The following is a 17626-nucleotide window of genomic DNA, read 5'->3' on the forward strand; positions in this document are numbered from 1 at the left end:
TTTGCATGGGAAATATAATGCAAAAAATAATTTTAAAATTTCAATCAGTATGACCAGGATGCTGGATTTGCAATCACTGAGTTCAAATCTGGACTCTACCACTTGTAAACTATAATCCTGGGTAAACCAGTTCATCTATCTCATTTGTAAAATGGAGGGGTTGGACTAGATGACATTTGACAGCTATAAATCTACACTCCAATGACCCTTATGAACACATGCTTGTTGTTCAGTAGTTTCAGTTGTGTCCAACTCTTGGTGACCCCATTTTGGGTTTTCTTGGCAAAGATACTGGAGTTTGCCATTTCCTTCTCCAGCTCATTTTACAGATGAGGAAACAGGTGAACAGGGTTAAGTGACTTGTGCAGGGTCACACAGTAAATAAATAAATATCAAATCAGTCTTTCTGACTTCAGGCCCAGCACTCTATCCATTGTGCCACCCAGCTGCCCACCCAATAGCTGCTAGATGATAGTGTTTCCCATCGATCCCTATTGTCCTAGTAATGATAGAACTTGGGTATCTGGAACAAGAACTGGGTATACTTCTGAGACATGAGCATGTATGACTCCTGGAGCTTAACTTTTTTGGTAGTCTCTGCAACTCTGTAAGTGTTGACCACTAAACATCCCCCCCCTACACGTACACACAACACACACACACACACACAAATTTGTCTTATACCATAATCAATAAAAGGAACAGAGAAAATCTGTCAGTGACATAGCACGGGGACCTCACTCCATAATCATAGTTCCTGAACTTATCTTTCCTCCAGCTGGGATCACTTTAACTTTCACTCTGAAACTGAAGTGGTTAACCATTCCAGTTGCAAATCAAAAATGATATGTATAGATTTTAAAATTTTTTAGTTGAGCATAAACCCTTGATTTCAGTGATGTCAGGAACTCTCAGTGTAGAAATTATCTCCCTAAAGCAATCGAGCAATTCATCTGCAAAGTACATAGATGTAGCTCAAGAAAAAATTGTTTCCCTATATAAACAAAAGATCATGGAAAAAAGTCTATGTGCCACTACAATTTAGCTTGTTAATGGAAATTGAAGCTGTCAAATTTACAGGTAGGCAAATAGATAATGAGTATTTATTAAGTGCTTACTATGTGCCAGGCCTTGTCCTAAGCACTGGGAAGAAGAAAAATATTCCCTTCCCTCAAAGACCTTACATTCTAATGGGGGAAGATAATGTATAAGTGTGTGTCTGTCTGTGTCTGTGTCTGTGTCTTTGTCTCTGTGAAGGAATAAGGAATACTTGATTAGATGGCTGATGGCAAAATCTTTAGAGTCAGAAGAACTGCTGGGAGAGGAATGAAACATGAAAGTCTGAACCAGTCTCCAAAAGGGAAATCCAGAAAGTAATTTACCAGCATGAAAAGGGAGATATAAGGGTGAGATGTAAGGATATTGCAGGGTATGAAGATCACAGGCTCTCAGAGAAGTTCCAGGCTGAAAAAGCAGCTGAGTAATGTGGCAAAGGGAGCATCTAGGTGATACAGTGGATAGTGTATAGGACCTGGAGTCAGTAAGACCTGAGTTCAAATCTAGCCTCAGACACAATAGCTGTGTGACTCTGGGCAAGTCACTTAACCTTTTTGCCTCAGTTTCCTCATCTTTAAGTTGAGCTAGAGAAGTAAATGGCAAACTACTCCAGTGTCTTTGCCAAGAAAATCCCAAAATGGGTCAGGAAGAGTAGGACATGAGTGAAAAATGACTAAACAAGGGGCAGCTAGGTGGCACAGTGGTTAAAGCACTGGCCCTGGATTCAGGAGGACCTGAGTTCAAATCCGAACTCAGCCGCTTGACACTTACTAGCTGTGTGACCCTGGGCAAGTCACTTAACCCTTATTGCCCTGCAAAAAAGAAAAGAAGGAAAAATGACTAAACAACAAAAACAAAATTGTGGCAAAATCGTTAGAATCAGAAGCACATCTGGAAGAAGAATTTACCTTCTTTCGAAGTATCATGAAATAACAGTATTTTCCTAGCATAGCCCTAAGCAAAGGCAATAATGGAAAAGTGTATAATTTTAGACTTAGAGGAACACAAATTTAGATCAGGAAAGGACTATAATGAGCAATTATTTCAACCTCACAATTTTAGAGAAGAAAATTTAAGCCTAGTAAGGCCAAAGGACTTGCTCAAGATCACATGGTTAATTACTGGCAGAGCTGAAACTAGAACTCAAATTTCCTAGCCCTGAGTTTAGGTTTTTGGTTTTGGTTGGGGGTTTTTGGGCACAAGCTGCTGCTTCAGTTTTTATGCATACTTATGAAGAAGTAAAAAAGTTCCAGCTAATTTCATTTCCACTTAACATTTTCTACTTGCTGTCAACAATCTGTAGTCAATAAACATCTACTAATTGCCTACTATGTGCCAGGATGTCTAGGTGTCTCAGTGGATAGAGCACCTGTCCTAGAATCAGGAAGACTCATCTTCCTGAGTTCAAATATGGCCTCAGACATTTATTAGCTGTGTGACCCTTGGCAGATCACTTAACCCTGTTTGTCTCAGTTTCCTCATCTGTAAAATGAGCTAGAGAAGAAAATGACAAACCACTCCAGTATCTTTACCAAGAAAATTCCAAATGGGGTCATGACAAGTCAGACATGACTGAAAAACAACTGAATTGAACCATGTGCCCCACACTGTATTAAAGCACTGGGGATACAAGAAACACAAAAGACCCTGCCCTCCAGGAGTTCACATTCTAATGGGGAAGACTATAATCAGAGAACTCTGTGAAAACTAGCTATAGACAAAATAAGCTGGAGATAAGCAACAAAGGGCAGGCACTAGCTTTCATGGGGATCCACAAAGACTTCCTGTGGTAGGTGAGATGTTGACTAGGACTAGAAGAGAGTCATGGGAAGTGAAAGCATTCTAGACATGAGGAAAGCCAGTGAAAATTCCTGGAATCAAGAGATGGAATGTCTTGTACAAAGAAAAACTGGAAGAAAAACTACAGGAATTCAATTTGTTGTCATCACTATTACTGTCATTTTTTTTTTTCTTTCTATAGTTGTCCCACTTAAATCTGAGTTGGCTGTAGAGATTATGGAAAAGGGAGAAGTTCGGTTCTGGATGCAGGTTGAAAAGCTCTCAGGCAATTCCAAGGCTAATTACATATTTAATGACAAGGAAATTTTTGATGGGCCGGTAGGTATCATTCTTTTTTTAGTCTCTTCTGATATCATTAGAGCAGAAAGTGGTAGGGAGGGGGCAGCTAGGTGGCACAGTGGATAAAGCATCGGCCCTGGATTCAGGAGGACTTGAGTTCAAATCCAACCTCAGACACTTGACACTTACTAGCTGTGTGACCCTGGGCAAGTCACTGCCTCGCCAAAAAAAAAAAGAAAAGAAAGTGGAGGGGAAAGGTGTTTGTAACCTGAATTAATTATCACAAGATCATAGCGGGACATTTCAGGCAATATACATGTGGAAGAGCTGGGAGAATACAATTTCCTCATTGAAAATAAAAGCCTTGTTTCTGGGAAAAATTTTATGGGAACCTGGATCATTACATGAATTATAATAAGCAGGTTTTGATAGTGAACACAGACTTCTGCAAATTATGAAAAACTAGTACCCAAGACTTTCATGCATCAGAAAAATGCCATTTTATGATAATGATGTTGTGGCATCCACATTGAAGTTTTCTTCACATCAGCTCTTCCAACAGTAAATACATCTATTGTCCTCTAAAAACTATCATTCTTCTAACCCCAATTATCATCCATACTGAGACCAGAGTGAACTTGGGAAATTGAGGAAAAGTTGGGGATTTGTGTTTTACTGCCCCTAGCCCAACTCCACTAACCTGTCAGCTATTTCTGTCTACAACCACATATCCCTAGTCCTAGGTATTTAGAAACGGTAGGAAAAGATGGCCAGTTTCCACTATTGCCAGCAACCCTATCCAATCACCTTGGGGGTGAGGGTATGTGTATGATGATGCCTTCAAGCATGACAACTTGTGGGCAATATAACTCACTAGTGACTACATAGCAGCAATGATAACATTTTTTTAAAAGAGAATAAAGATGGGGGCAGCTAGGTGGTGCAGTGGATAGAGCACTGGCCCTGGATTCAGGAGTACCTGAGTTCAAATCCAGCCTCAGATACTTGACACTTACTAGCTGTGTGACCCTGGGCAAGTCAATCCCCATTGCCCCGCCAAAAAAAAAAAAAAAAGAGAATAAAGATGATGGAGATGTGAAGAAAGGGGACAGCAAAGAATATACACATGACTTATACTGGCTTATTAATAAAAAAATAGAAAACTAACATACTGCACATGCATTTAACAGCTTATGTTAATTAGGTTTCTTTAGTGCAAATTAGCTTTAAGCCGATCTCAAATTTATGGATATGTTCATTTGAGTGTGATTACACAAGGCAATATCATTAAAATAACTCATCACCTCACTTAATATATAATTTCCTTTTAAAAATCCCAGTAAGGGAAAGCTAGATGGTGCAGTGGATAGAGTGCCGGCCCTGGAGTCAAGAGGACCTGAGTTCAAATCCAGCCTCAGACATTTAACACTTACTAGCTGTGTGACCCTAGACAAGTCACTTAACCCCAATTGCTTCACTTTTTTAAAAAATCCCAGTAAAAGAAAGGTTCATGATATGATAAAGGCTCATAAAAACAATGAACAATCTACTTCAGTGACTCCATTTCTCCCCAGTATGGGTGTTCCTCCCCTTCTCAATGCAGATGGTCATCTAACTGTACCTTCTCATCCTGTGAGAGTCTTGTCCATGTTCTTTCATAAATTCTCCTCAAACAATTGACCCAGTGTGCCAAAGGCCTTCCTTAGCTCTTCCTACAAACTGTTTACTGCTTGGCCTTCCCTCTGCAGACCTCTAGATTTGGAATTCATGATGATTTGGACAGGAAATGGGCCAAATTTTACCTTTGTGCTATTTTTTTTTATAAAAAGATTTCCTAAGCAAATCAATAATGTAAAACTAATGAATATCTAAGAGAGCAAACTGTTTTCAAGCACTATCACTGACACAATTATGCTAGAATGTCCTTCAATGACCTGGTCAAAGTCCCGAAACTATTATACAACCAAACTCTGACATTATGTGCTATGATCTATATATGATATGCTAAGTAAAAATAATGCTTATCTATTAAGGATTGAGTACATCTTGTTATCCCCTTGTTCCTATAACTGCATGTGCTTGAAAGTAATAAAGCTGTATTTCTGAAATTCAGACATTTTACACATTCAGTTTGGCCTTTTCCTACCAATTCATCTGAATTAGTGAAGGTTTATTATATTCCCCATAATCTATTCTATTTTCCTGGATTTATGCTTGGAAGAGTATCACCATCTCACTAAAATTAGTACTCTGTTTCAATCAAGTTTTTTTTTTTCCATTTTAGTGTTATCATTTTCTTTAATTATATTACCACTGCTAAAAAATGTCCTTTTTCCCTCTCTGCTTTTCAATATGTGCTGAAGAAATATAAGATGCACATGGACCGAAACACAGGAATAATTGAAATGATTATGGAGAAACTTCAGGCTGAGGATGAGGGAACATATACGTTCCAGATCCAAGATGGGAAAGCAACCAACCAATCTACTCTTGTTCTCATTGGGGATGGTAAGAATTTTACTATATCTTTAATTGCCTTCAGGTTTTCTTACTTTCCTCATCAAAAATATCCCACAATACAAAGGCAACCAGTCATATGTCATTAGAAGTAATGGAGATGGGGGCAGTTAGGTGGCGCAGTGGATAAAGCACTGGCCCTGGATTCAGGAGGACCTGAATTCAAATGTGACCTCAGACACCTGACACTAACTAGCTGTGTAACCCTGGTCAAGTCACTTAATCCTCATTGCCCCGCAAAAAAAAAAAGAAAGAAAGAAAAGAAAAGAAATGGTTCCCTGGGACAGGGGAGAGAGAGAGGAATAGAGGGAGAAATATAGCAATGTAAAAATAAAATGTCAGTAAATTTTTATTTTTTTTTTGAAAGAAGTAATAGGATGATTTCTCAGCATTATAGATTCATTGTATGATTGTACATTCATGCTTTCCCTAGGAATGCAAGGCAGACAGGACTCTAAAGAGGTCACTAAATCCATATTTCTGCCTCTAGGCAAGACTGCACTTAAATTAACACAATAAAAATAGTTGCCTAAAATTGCCAGAGGACATTATTATACAACCTCCCTTGGTAAAAGAATCCAGGTGTTTTCCAACTAAACCTTGACATTTCCACCATATTATGACTTATATTTATTGTAAACAAGCTAAATTGAGAGAATTTTAAATTCTCTACATAGTAATATATCTGCCTCAAGAGGTTGTAGATTTGGGGGCAGCTAGGTAGTGCAGTGGATAAAACACTGGCCCTGGATTCAAGAGGACCTGAGTTCGAATTTGACCTCAGACACGATACTTACTAGCTGTGTGACCCTGGGCAAGTCACTTAACCCTGATTCGGGGGGGGGGGGGGGCCGGGATGAGGTTGTAGGTTCTTCCCTTCTTGGAAGGCAGAGGCTAGACAACCATTTGTCACATGTGTTATAGGGGATGTCTTTTCGTGTAATTCTGTGATAAACCCCAATCTTTCAAAGCATCTGGAATTCAGTGACATGGACACAACCCTGATGTTGATCATAACCATTCCACACATCAGTACGAAGTCTCATATGTAGTTGTAGCCAGAAAAAAATCACCACTTGATGGCCATCCTTCTGGTAATGAGATTCACTGAATTTAGCTAAATTAACAAACAGTTCATAGAAGCTTTTCCACACTGATCAGAACTGCCTGAGTTTGCATGTAGCACACTAGTGTAGGCTCTGAGAACCCAGGATCACTTGCAAGCAATGATAAGGCATTGTGGAAGCCCTGTTGATAGCAATGCAAAATGTGACACACATGAAATACATTCATAATAATTTTATCTAGATAGTGATAATCCAGCTAATGTAAGCAGGCATGGAAAATGCAAATCTTTAGAATGGACTATTTTTGCTTTAGATAATGAAAGGCAGGAACTTCAAATATCAGTAACTACAGTCTCCACCTCTTGCGTGCTCAGTTTTATCTCATAGTCTTCTTTGTATTTTGTTCCTAGTCTATAAAAACCTTCAGAAAGAAGCTGAATTCCAGAGGCAAGAATGGATCAGAAAACAAGGTAAAAGTAGAGAGTAGAAAAAGAAGTCCATCTCTTTGAATCCTAAGTAGATATGGACATAGATTTTTCTAGAATGAATTAAAATACAAATTATTTTTATGTAAGTAGTGTTGAATAAATATCGTCCAGGACACACATTTGAAAAAACACACATCTATTTGGAATATTTTTAAATGAAGAAATATAACATTTTTAAATTTAATTCAATATTAAGTCACCTTACAAAGAAAATGAAATTTAATTTTGTTCTTGTGATGAATATAGTCATGGCTGATATAATTTTTATAGGTCCTCATTTTGCTGAATATCTCAGCTGGGAAGTGACTGGTGAATGCAATGTGCTGTTGAAATGCAAGGTAAGAAACATCTGAATTTTTAAACATGATGAAGAGGAATCAAACATAAAGACAGACAGGAAATGAAAAATTCAATCAAAATATTCATCTCTTCAAGCTGAACCAATATGATGGAATATTTCTGTATGTGTCATATGTAATAAATGTCACTCAAAAGTTTATATATTACATATATATGCATATATATGTTTGAACTGTTGAATGACATTTAAGCACTTAAGCAATGTGAAATGCTTCAAATAAAATCACATAAAGCTGTCAAGAGAAAAAACACAAGTTTTTCCCCCCAACTTTAGTTATACCTAGGTTCATTCATTTTCAGTCCCTGGGGGTCTTCTTATATCATCTTTATTTTAGTCTGTGTCTACAGGCTTAGCTGCAGAACTATTCTGGAATTCTCTCTGCTACAATTTGCAGTTGAACATGTCAGTTGTGGTCAGCCTACAATAATGATGACCTTCTATACCTCTGAGTGTCTGCCAGTCATGCCACTGGGATGGGGGGTGGGGGATGACTTTGGAACAGCTGAGCTGATGTGCCTACACACAAATAGTGAAGAGTTTTGCAATTAGGCTGCTTTGGTAGGTAGGTACAATGGCTAACCTATTGTAAAATAATAATAATAATAATAATAATAATAATAATAATAATAATACTGCCTTTCATCCTATAAAAATAAATGAGTTTGCAGATAAACGAGACATAGTCATTAAATATGTTCCACCAAATATTCATTTAGCATTTACGATGTGCAAAATTGTTTGTGCCAAGGAGCGGGGGAGGGGAAGATGGCTGCTGACTTCATAGAGGTCAGTTCTGAGTAGCAACTGTGCCATATACAAATAATATTTTGCATCATGGATAGCAGAACTAGGCTCATTCAAATCAACAAATACTATTCATTAATAAACACTTATTAAGCACCTGCTACATGCCAAGCACTGTGCTAAGGCCTGGTATTACAAAAAGAGGCAAAAGACAATCTCTGCAAACAGATTTATGCAAAGCAAGTTATATACAAGATAAATAGGAGATAATTAACAGAGGAAAGTCACTAGAATTAAAAGGGGGATGAAATATTAAGGGAGGAGAGAGGAGAGTGGGTGATTATATTTCCTTCCTAGTGCCTACAAAAGTCATTAAGTGGGTTATTTGTTGAATAAATAAATTAATTAATTAAAACGGGTTATCTGATGTCATAGGCACTGGCATGGACTTAGTTAAGGTTAGTTGCAAGTTGAGGTAGTTACTATATGAAAATATGAGTGTATAAATGCATGTCAATGTATTTATAATCTCAGGTAATTAATGTGTGTGACCCCCTGTCAGAAACCATCAATCTAATTTTTGTCACAGATGGAAAGGTCAGTGAATGAGTGAATCTGTAGGCATCATCATCATAGCAATCTATTTTCTCTAGAGGAAATATTTCCAATTTGGGGTTGGTTTCAGGAGCCATCAGTTTTATATTTTATAGTACAAAATTAGCATACGGCAACCCTTGCTTTGGCCTAACCACCAGATCTTTACAGTCATACTCCATTTCAGTTAGTCTCATTTTCAAGAATCCCATGTTCCCCTTTTTAAAGCTCTCCCCTAGCTGAAATCCTATGGCAACAGCAGAACAGAAGAACTGGTCTACCAAGTCACCACAGTGGGTGGAAGACACTAGATTATAGTGATAAGAGCAAGCAGAACTGCAATGATCATTGGACCATTCTGCCACATGGCATAGGACTAGTGCACTGATGAGTTGGTTTGCTGTCAGAGCCTACTTTACAAAGGTTAAGGTATCTTTAGGGATACTCTAAAGTGGTCAGAAAGCAAGGAAGAATTCAATCTTGCCAAGGAGTATGGTGATGATTATGATAATATAAATATATATAATATAAAGACAAAAGGCATCAATAAACATATGTATTGCATATAACTCATACATATATTTGGATGTACAAAAAGAAGAAACTATTGTAGAATTTATGTAGAAATCCATAGTAAAGAAATGTTAAGCAAGCCCACTCTCTGCTATGAATCTAAGAGATTAAACCACATTTTGGTGAGGATTCCTAGAAAGTCTTGGGTGAAGTGGGAGGCCAGCAGACAAGGTTGCCAACATGCCTGAAGTCCTGGTCCATCCATGGCAGTAAAGTATATTTCATGAGAATCACATTCACTTTAAAAGCAGTAAAATGGTTTTTTTCTTTGGAGTGACCAATATTTTAAAATAGATTTTTATTGTTCTCTTTTGTTTTTATATCACTTAGACTTTCCTTAGTATCTTTCCCATTCCTCTTTTAGAGAGTGATACTTTTTAAGAATGTTTTTTTTTAAAGGAAAAAATCAGAAAAACCTATCAATATATCAAAAAATGTTATATGTGGTGTTCCATTCCTATGAATCCCACTCCCTATCTCCCATCACCCCCACCACCTGTATAAAGGAGTAAATGGAGGTATCTTGTCATAGTTCTTTTATAACATTCATCTTTTGTGTGTATATGTGGTTATTTTGTTCATTTACTTTGATGTAGTCATTGTAGATATGGTTTTCCCGGCTCTGCTTTACTTCAGTTTGTACGTATAAATGTTTCCATGCTTCTCTATATTCTTCATGTTAGTCAATTTCTTACTGTAGAATAATACTCCATTACATTCATGCTACCTCAATTTGGTTAGCTAATTGATGAGCATGTACTTTGTTTCCAGCTCTTTGCTACCACAAAGACTTCCACTATAAATATTTTGTTGACTATGAGGCTTTTCTTTTTGTCAGTGATGTCCTTGGGGGTAAATACTTAGCAGTGGAATCTCTAGATAAAAGAGTATGGATGTATTAGCCACTTTATTTGCAGAATTCCAAACTGTTTTGAAAATTATTGTATCAGTTTGCAGCTCCACCAACAATGCATTAGTGGGCCTGTCTTTCCATAACCCCTCCAACATTGACCATTGTCATCTTTTGTCATCTTTGCTAGGTGGCCAATATTAAGAAGGAAACACATATCGTATGGTACAAAGATGAGAGAGAGATAACAGTGGATGAAAAGCATGACTTTAAGGATGGCATTTGTACTCTGCTTATAACAGAGGTAGGTAATTCTCACAAATATACAACTTAGCCTGTTAATTATAATTGTTAAGGAAACACCAATTCCCTCCAGTAAGCTCTTTTCTCCATCACAAAGCTAAACAGGGAAGGTATAGCTAGATAGCAGTTACATTGATAAAGAATTAGTGTTTTAGGGAACTGCAAGCTCAGTGTGAGTCAACAGTGTGACACAGCAGTAAAATAAGCTAATATGATGTTAGGCTGAATTAAGAGAGGCATTTTACATTCGCTAGGGGGGTCATTGTTCCTCTGACCTGTACTCAGACCACATATGGACTATTATGTATGGTTCTGAGCACCATGTTTTAATAATTAATCAGGGGCAGCCCTGGATTTAGGAAGACCTGAGTTCAAATCCAGCCTCAGACACTTGATACTTACTAGCTGTGTGAACCTGGGCAAGTCACTTAACCCTCATTGCCCTGCCAAAAAAAAAAATACTTGCCAGAATTATTCCATCATAATAATTAATATGTAAGTTGGTAAGAGCCAGCACTAGAGTAATGGCAGTGTCAGAAGAGAGAAGGGGGTATATTTGAGAAATATTACAACAGGCAGGGGCAGCTAGGTGGCGCAGTGGATAGAGCACCGGCCCTGGAGTCAGGAGGACCTGAGTTCAAATCCAGCCTCAGACACTTGACACTAGCTGTGTGACCCTGGGCAAGTCACTTAACCCCAATTGCTTCACCCAAAAAACAAAACAAACAAACAAACAAAAAAACAACCCAGGCCTTGGCAATAGATGGAATGGGGTGGGGGGCAGTAAAAATAAGGAATCCAGGATGATTCCTAGGTTATGAGCCTGAGCAATTAGGAGGAGGATGTTGCTCCCTATAATAATCAGGAAAGTAAGAAGATGGGAGGGTTTAGGGGGAAAGATAATGAGTTCTGTTTTAGACATGATGAGTTTAAGATTATTGCACATCCAGTTTGAGGTATCTGAAAGGCATTTGGTAATTGGAAGTCAGCAGATTGGGGCAAGAAATGTAGATTTGAGAATCATCAGCATAGACATGGTAATTAATCCATCGGAATCGTTGAAATCACCAAGTGAAGTCACATAGAGGAGAAGAGAAGAGGACCCAGGACAGAACCCTATGGGACACCTAAAGGTCCTAAGGCATGATCTGAATGAGAATACAACAAAGGAGACTGAGGAGGAACAGTCGGATAGGTAGGAGGAGAACCAGGAAAGAAACATAGAGTAAATAAAGTATAAAGGAGGAGAGGATGATGAGCAGTGTCAAACACTGAAGAGAAGTTGAGGAGAATGAGGATTGAGAAAAGGCCATGGGACCGGCCTCAGACACTTGACACTTACTAGCTGTGTGACCCTGGGCAAGTCACTTAACCCCAATTGCCTCACCCAAAAAAAAAAAAAGGAAGTGACGGAGAAAAGGCCATGGGTTTGGCAGATGAGAGATCATTGGTAACGTAGGAGAGTGCAATTTACATAGTAAATAAGGTCAGTGGATAGAGCACTGACCCTGGAGTCAGGAATACCTGAGTTCAAATCTGGCCTCAGACACTTGACACTTACTAGCTGTGTGACCCTGGGCAAGTCACTTAACCCCAATTGCCTCGCTAAAAAAAAAAAAAAAAAAAAAAGCAATGCTTCTGAATGTCTTAAAATTTGGTTTTAATAAATGAAAGCATACAAGCTAAGGATCTTAGACTTCATTGTTTAAATCATTTAAAGTATCACAAGGATGACAAACCAAAAATGCTGGCTAGGTAAATTATAACAGGAAGGTTCTTCTGTGAGATTGTCCTTCCATCCTTCAGATAAGAAATTTCTGATTTAACTTATATTTATGCCAGATTTACATAATTCACGGGGCCTTAATAATTCAAATCCATCTTTTCTTTTTAAAGCTTCTCTCAACCCTACCACAGCTATTATTCACCAGGATGCTAAATATTTTTTCTTCCCCTTTCCCTATTGCTCTAGTTTTCCAAGAAAGATGCTGGTTTTTATGAAGTGATACTGAAAGATGACCGAGGAAAAGACAAGAGCAGATTAAAGCTTGTGGATGAAGGTCAGTCTTTCCTGCTGAGTACATGCTTCAGTTCATTGATATAGTCTTGTATTTAAGTTACCAGAATGATGTCTGATATCACACGGCTTTTCATTCATAGATTTACTTCAAATTAAAGTTCTGGAAGATGACTTTTTTAATTAGAAAGTCTCCCTAGAAATTGAACACATTTTGATCGAGCCATGTGTCTTCTCAGACATTATAGAAAGTTTAAAAGACTAATTCCAATGGTTATTTTTATCTTTGAAAAAAAATTTCCCAGTACAAAAACTCAACCAATAAAACTGACATTTATTAGCACTATAAGATTTGCAAAGAACCATACCTAGACAATCTCATTTGATTCTTACAACAATACTGTAAGATAAACACTACATTGAGAAAACCAAGGCTCAGAGAGGTGAGATTTAAGTCCAGATATTCCTAACTCCATGCCCAGCACTCTACGCATTATACCAAATATATGTATGTATATGTGTGTGTATTTATATATGTATGTACATGTGTATGTGTATATGCACATGTGTATTATATGTACACACACATAAAACATGTGTTTTTAAAACCAATCTATTCTCAAATGAAGACAAACAATTAAATGATTGATTATGATTATGTATAAAACTCCAAGTTATATAGTTATTGTGTAGGTAACAAGTCCCACCCAAATGCAGGCTTGCTCCTCTGAGGTCTTTGGGAATGAGGATATCTTGATAAATATTAGTCACTTATAAAGTATTGTGGTGGGCAGCTAAGTGGCGCAGTGGATAAAGCACCGGCCCTGGATTCAGGAGTACCTGAGTTCAAATCCGGCCTCAGACACTTGACACTCACTAACTGTGTGACCCTGGGCAAGTCACTTAACACCACCCCCCCACCACCCCCCACCCCCGTTGCCCTGCCCAAAAAACCAAAACAAAACAAAGTATTGTGGTATGGTAGCACTGGACCTGGGGGCAAGAGAGACCTCGGTCCAAGTCCAACTTCCTATGACTATGGGATGGTCAGTTGACCTCTCTAGGCCTCAGTTTCCTCATCTATAAAATAGGAATATTTGTTCTATTTATCTTACAGGGTTGTTGAGATGATTAAATGAGATAATTTATAGAAAGTCCTTTGTAAACCTTAATATTAATAATTCCTATCAGCAATAAATTAATAACTAATTGCTATCAGCAATTATTAAACAAACAAAACTATAATTTTTAAGGAAATGCCATTGATTTAAGTTCTTCCTACATCAAACCTTGCAGCAGAATGACTAACAAGTAATTGGTTTGAATCTTGGCTTGGATCTCTTGGGTGGGTATAGCATAGGATAGTGAAATGGGTAAAGAGTCAGAAAACCTGCATTTGAATCCTGGACCTGACATTTATTAACTATGTTGCCTTGGGCAAATCATTTATGTGCCTCAGTTTCTAAATCTATAAAATGGACTTCCAAATCTAAATCTTTTATCCTCTCAGACAAGCAGGGAAATTTGAAGCTAAGTTTTTATGTTTAATACAAACTTCAGTTTCTTTTTCTGTTGAATTTTTTTCTCTACATCTGTTTTCACAGCTTTTAAAGACCTGATGACCGAAGTCTGCAAGACAATTGGTAAGCTTTCATTTTTTTCCTCCGAAGCTGCATGAGTCATTCACTGTTCTGTTTTGTGGAGGAACATAAATGTGTGTGAAATAACCTTCCATCTCCCTTTAGCTTTGTCTGCCACAGAACTGAAAATCCAGAGCACAGCAGAGGGCATCAGACTCTACTCCTTTGTTACTTATTACCTGGATGATCTGAAAGTGAACTGGTCCCACAAGTAAGTAACTGGGAACCCCTTGGCCTCCAGGGAACTTTCTTCTCTTTACTAAAGAAACGTAAAAATCTCAACATTCTTCTTGGAAATAGATTCATGGCCCTCAGATTGGGACATATAAGATTACTAGTCAGAAGCAATGAATTTGTAACAGGCTATTTTTTTTTTCCTTAGAGACTAAAGTGAACTCAATCCAAGGCAATTAGTAGTTGAGGCTGGATTCGAACACAGGTCCTCTGATTCTATCTGAAATCTAAAAATAAAAAAATATATTGAAAGATGAAGGACTATATGGTTAACATTGTTACAAATCAACATCCTTTAGTGGGCCCCAGACTTCCCAAGATATGAACTAATGGTCATATTCTTCAAGGAAACTATAAAGCACCGAAGTGTCCTGTGGTTAAACTACCACTAATGGATGTTGTAGAACCTACAGCCCACGTCTCAGGAAAGCTTTTAAGGTTTAGGAAACAAGTTTGGACTGATTCAAGCTTGAAGGAATTTCTTCTAGCTATAGCCTAGCCTTCTGGTGATTACTATTATTATAATTTTTATAATAAAAATTTTGTATTTTAAAACCTTTCCCCTATTATTCTGAAAAATTTAATAGTTAATTAATGCTAATAAGTTATAGTAATAATATTTGCTCTAGTTCTTACCATTTACACACACATACAATTTTTGGTTTAGTTAACATTTCTAATATGGAAGAAGGTAGCACTGTGGAGAGAGTACCAGGCCTGGAGTCAGGAGGACCTGAATTCAAATGTGACCTCAGACACTTGCTGGTTGTATGACCCTGGGCAAGTCACTTAACCCTGTTTGTCTCAGTTTGCTCATTTGTAAAATGAGCTGGAGAAAAAAATAGCAAACCATTCCACTATCTTTGTCAAGAAAACCCCAAATGGGGTCACAAAGAGTTGAACACAACTGAAAGAACTGAACAACAACAAATATGGAAGAAAGCAGGAGTCCAGCACAGAATGCTCCATTTCTTCCCTTTGTTCTGACTTTTCCTCTTAGGCTACATTTTTGGAAGTAGTTGTAAGTTGAAATGGATAAAATTAGGTCACTGAATCTCTAGGAAACTTATCTGTGACATCTAGTACATTTCAGTGAATGAGTTTGAAGGAAATGGTGAGGTGCAAAGATAAGTCACATGGATATACTATGGAACTGATAGCTTTATGTTTTCTCCACAATAATTATCTGCTGAACAAGAAAGCTGGAGTATGTGAATGTTATTTGAGAAAGAAGGTGAATCACAAACTCTCCAAGTTACACAGAAGAGGCATCTAGTTTAGTTCATACCCAGATAACACATCCAGCCTCTGCTGTTGCTTGAAGACATCCCCTGAGGGGGAATCCACTGAGTCCCAAGGCAGCTCAATACATTAGAGGGAAGTTCTAATTGTTAAATTTTATTTTGTGTCAAACCTAAATTTTCTTTTTTGCAACATCCACACACCCTTCCTAGTTCTGGTCTATGAGGCCAAGCAGAACAAATTTAATCCCATATGAGAGAACGACTTGGTTTCTTCTCCAGGCTAAGCATGCTCAGTTCCTTCATCGGATCCCCAAAGGGCATGATCTCAAAGCACTATGCTATTCTTGTTGCCTCCTGCTGGATGTTCACCTCAATGTCCTTCCTAAAATGTGCCACCCAGAAATGAATGGGCACCATAATATTAGAGATATAGTTTGGCCAGGGTTAGAGGAAAGCCATCGACTTATCCTGGATACTGTGCTTGTTTTAACGGAGCCTAAGACCGTAGTCACACTACTGACTCATTCATCTTTTGATTCACTAAAAGACTATTATTTTTCAGATATGCTCAGGCCTATCATACCTCCCCCATTTTGTCCTTGTGAGATAGATTTTTAGTTCTAATTTTTTTGTTTGTTTGTTTTTTGGTGGGGCAATGAGGGTTAAGTGACTTGCCCAGGGTCACACAGCTAGTTAGTGTCAAGTGTCTGAGGCCGGATTTGAACTCATGTCCTCCTGAATCCAGGGCCGGTGCTTTATCCACTGCACCACCTAGCTGCCCCCGTGAGATAGATTTTTAAACCTGGGTATTAGATTTTACATTTCCTTCTATTTTACCTTATTAGATTTGATTCAGTGTTCTAGCCTATAGGGATACTTGTGAACACTGACTCTGTCATAATATTAGCTATGTCTTTTAGTTTTGTGTACTCTGGAAATCTGGTAAGCATGCCAGCTATCTATCCTTTTATACAAGTTATTAATCATTAACTATGTTAATAATAATAATTATGCTAAACAGCACAGGCCAAGCACAGATCCCAGAGGTACTCCACTGGAGACCTCCTTCTGAATTGTTATAGAATAATTAATTACTGTTTGATGTGGAAGGAAAGAAAAAGGAAAAAGGAAAGAAGAAAGGAAGGAAGAAAAATGAAAATAAGAGGCAGAAAGAGAGAGAAAGGAAGAAGGAAAGGAAGGAAGAAAGAAAAGGAAGGAAGGAAGAAGGGAGAGAGAGAGAAAAGGAGAGGGAAAGGGAGGGACAAAGAAAGGGAGGGAGGGAGGGAAAGAGAAAAAGAGAAGGAGGAAGGGAGGGGGAGAGGAGTGGGGAAGATAGAGGGAGAGACGAAGAAATTATTTATTAAGCACTATGTGCCAGGCACTGCACTAAGTGCCCTTGAACCAGCTCCATATACACTTAACATCTAACCCACATCTCTCTCTCTTTCCCACAAAAGGAACATGAGAAATCCTGTCAAATGCCAGCCTTTTTTTTTTTTTTTTGGTTATAGCCATTTTGCCAGTAAACATCAAGCACTTAAATGAGTATATCTAGTTCTTCAAACAAAAGTTTTCCCATTTATTTCTGGATCCTGTTAGGAACTCAGAAGTCAAAAGACTGACTTCAGTGCCTTCATAAGCCATGACATTATTTTTAAAACATCAGGGAAATTAAAGTAATTATTGTAGGAAATCAAGGAAAACTTATTCTTCTGGCTAATATTGCAAGTCCTGAGAGTGTGTGTGTGTGTGTGTGTGTGTGTGTGTGTGTGTGTGTGTGTGTGTGTGTGTGTGTGTGTGTGTGTGTGTGTGTGTAAAGTTCAATCACCAAGCATTTTTTTTTTGAGGGGCAGTGAGGG

At 38.0% G+C, this 17626-nt stretch overlaps 1 protein-coding gene across 1 annotated transcript in view; it reads left to right on the forward strand.

Annotated features, from left to right (window-relative positions):
• MYOM1 (myomesin 1) overlaps positions 1-17626 on the forward strand; it is a 188538-nt gene that overhangs the window by 156284 nt on the left and 14628 nt on the right. The window contains 8 exon segments of the mRNA XM_043976239.1: positions 3038-3174; positions 5499-5643; positions 7130-7189; positions 7478-7545; positions 10520-10633; positions 12605-12692; positions 14254-14292; positions 14395-14500. Coding sequence (XP_043832174.1) covers positions 3038-3174; positions 5499-5643; positions 7130-7189; positions 7478-7545; positions 10520-10633; positions 12605-12692; positions 14254-14292; positions 14395-14500 — 757 coding nt within the window.

Source organism: Dromiciops gliroides, chromosome 1 (assembly GCF_019393635.1).
Source record: "Dromiciops gliroides isolate mDroGli1 chromosome 1, mDroGli1.pri, whole genome shotgun sequence".
Lineage (NCBI taxonomy): Eukaryota > Metazoa > Chordata > Mammalia > Microbiotheria > Microbiotheriidae > Dromiciops > Dromiciops gliroides.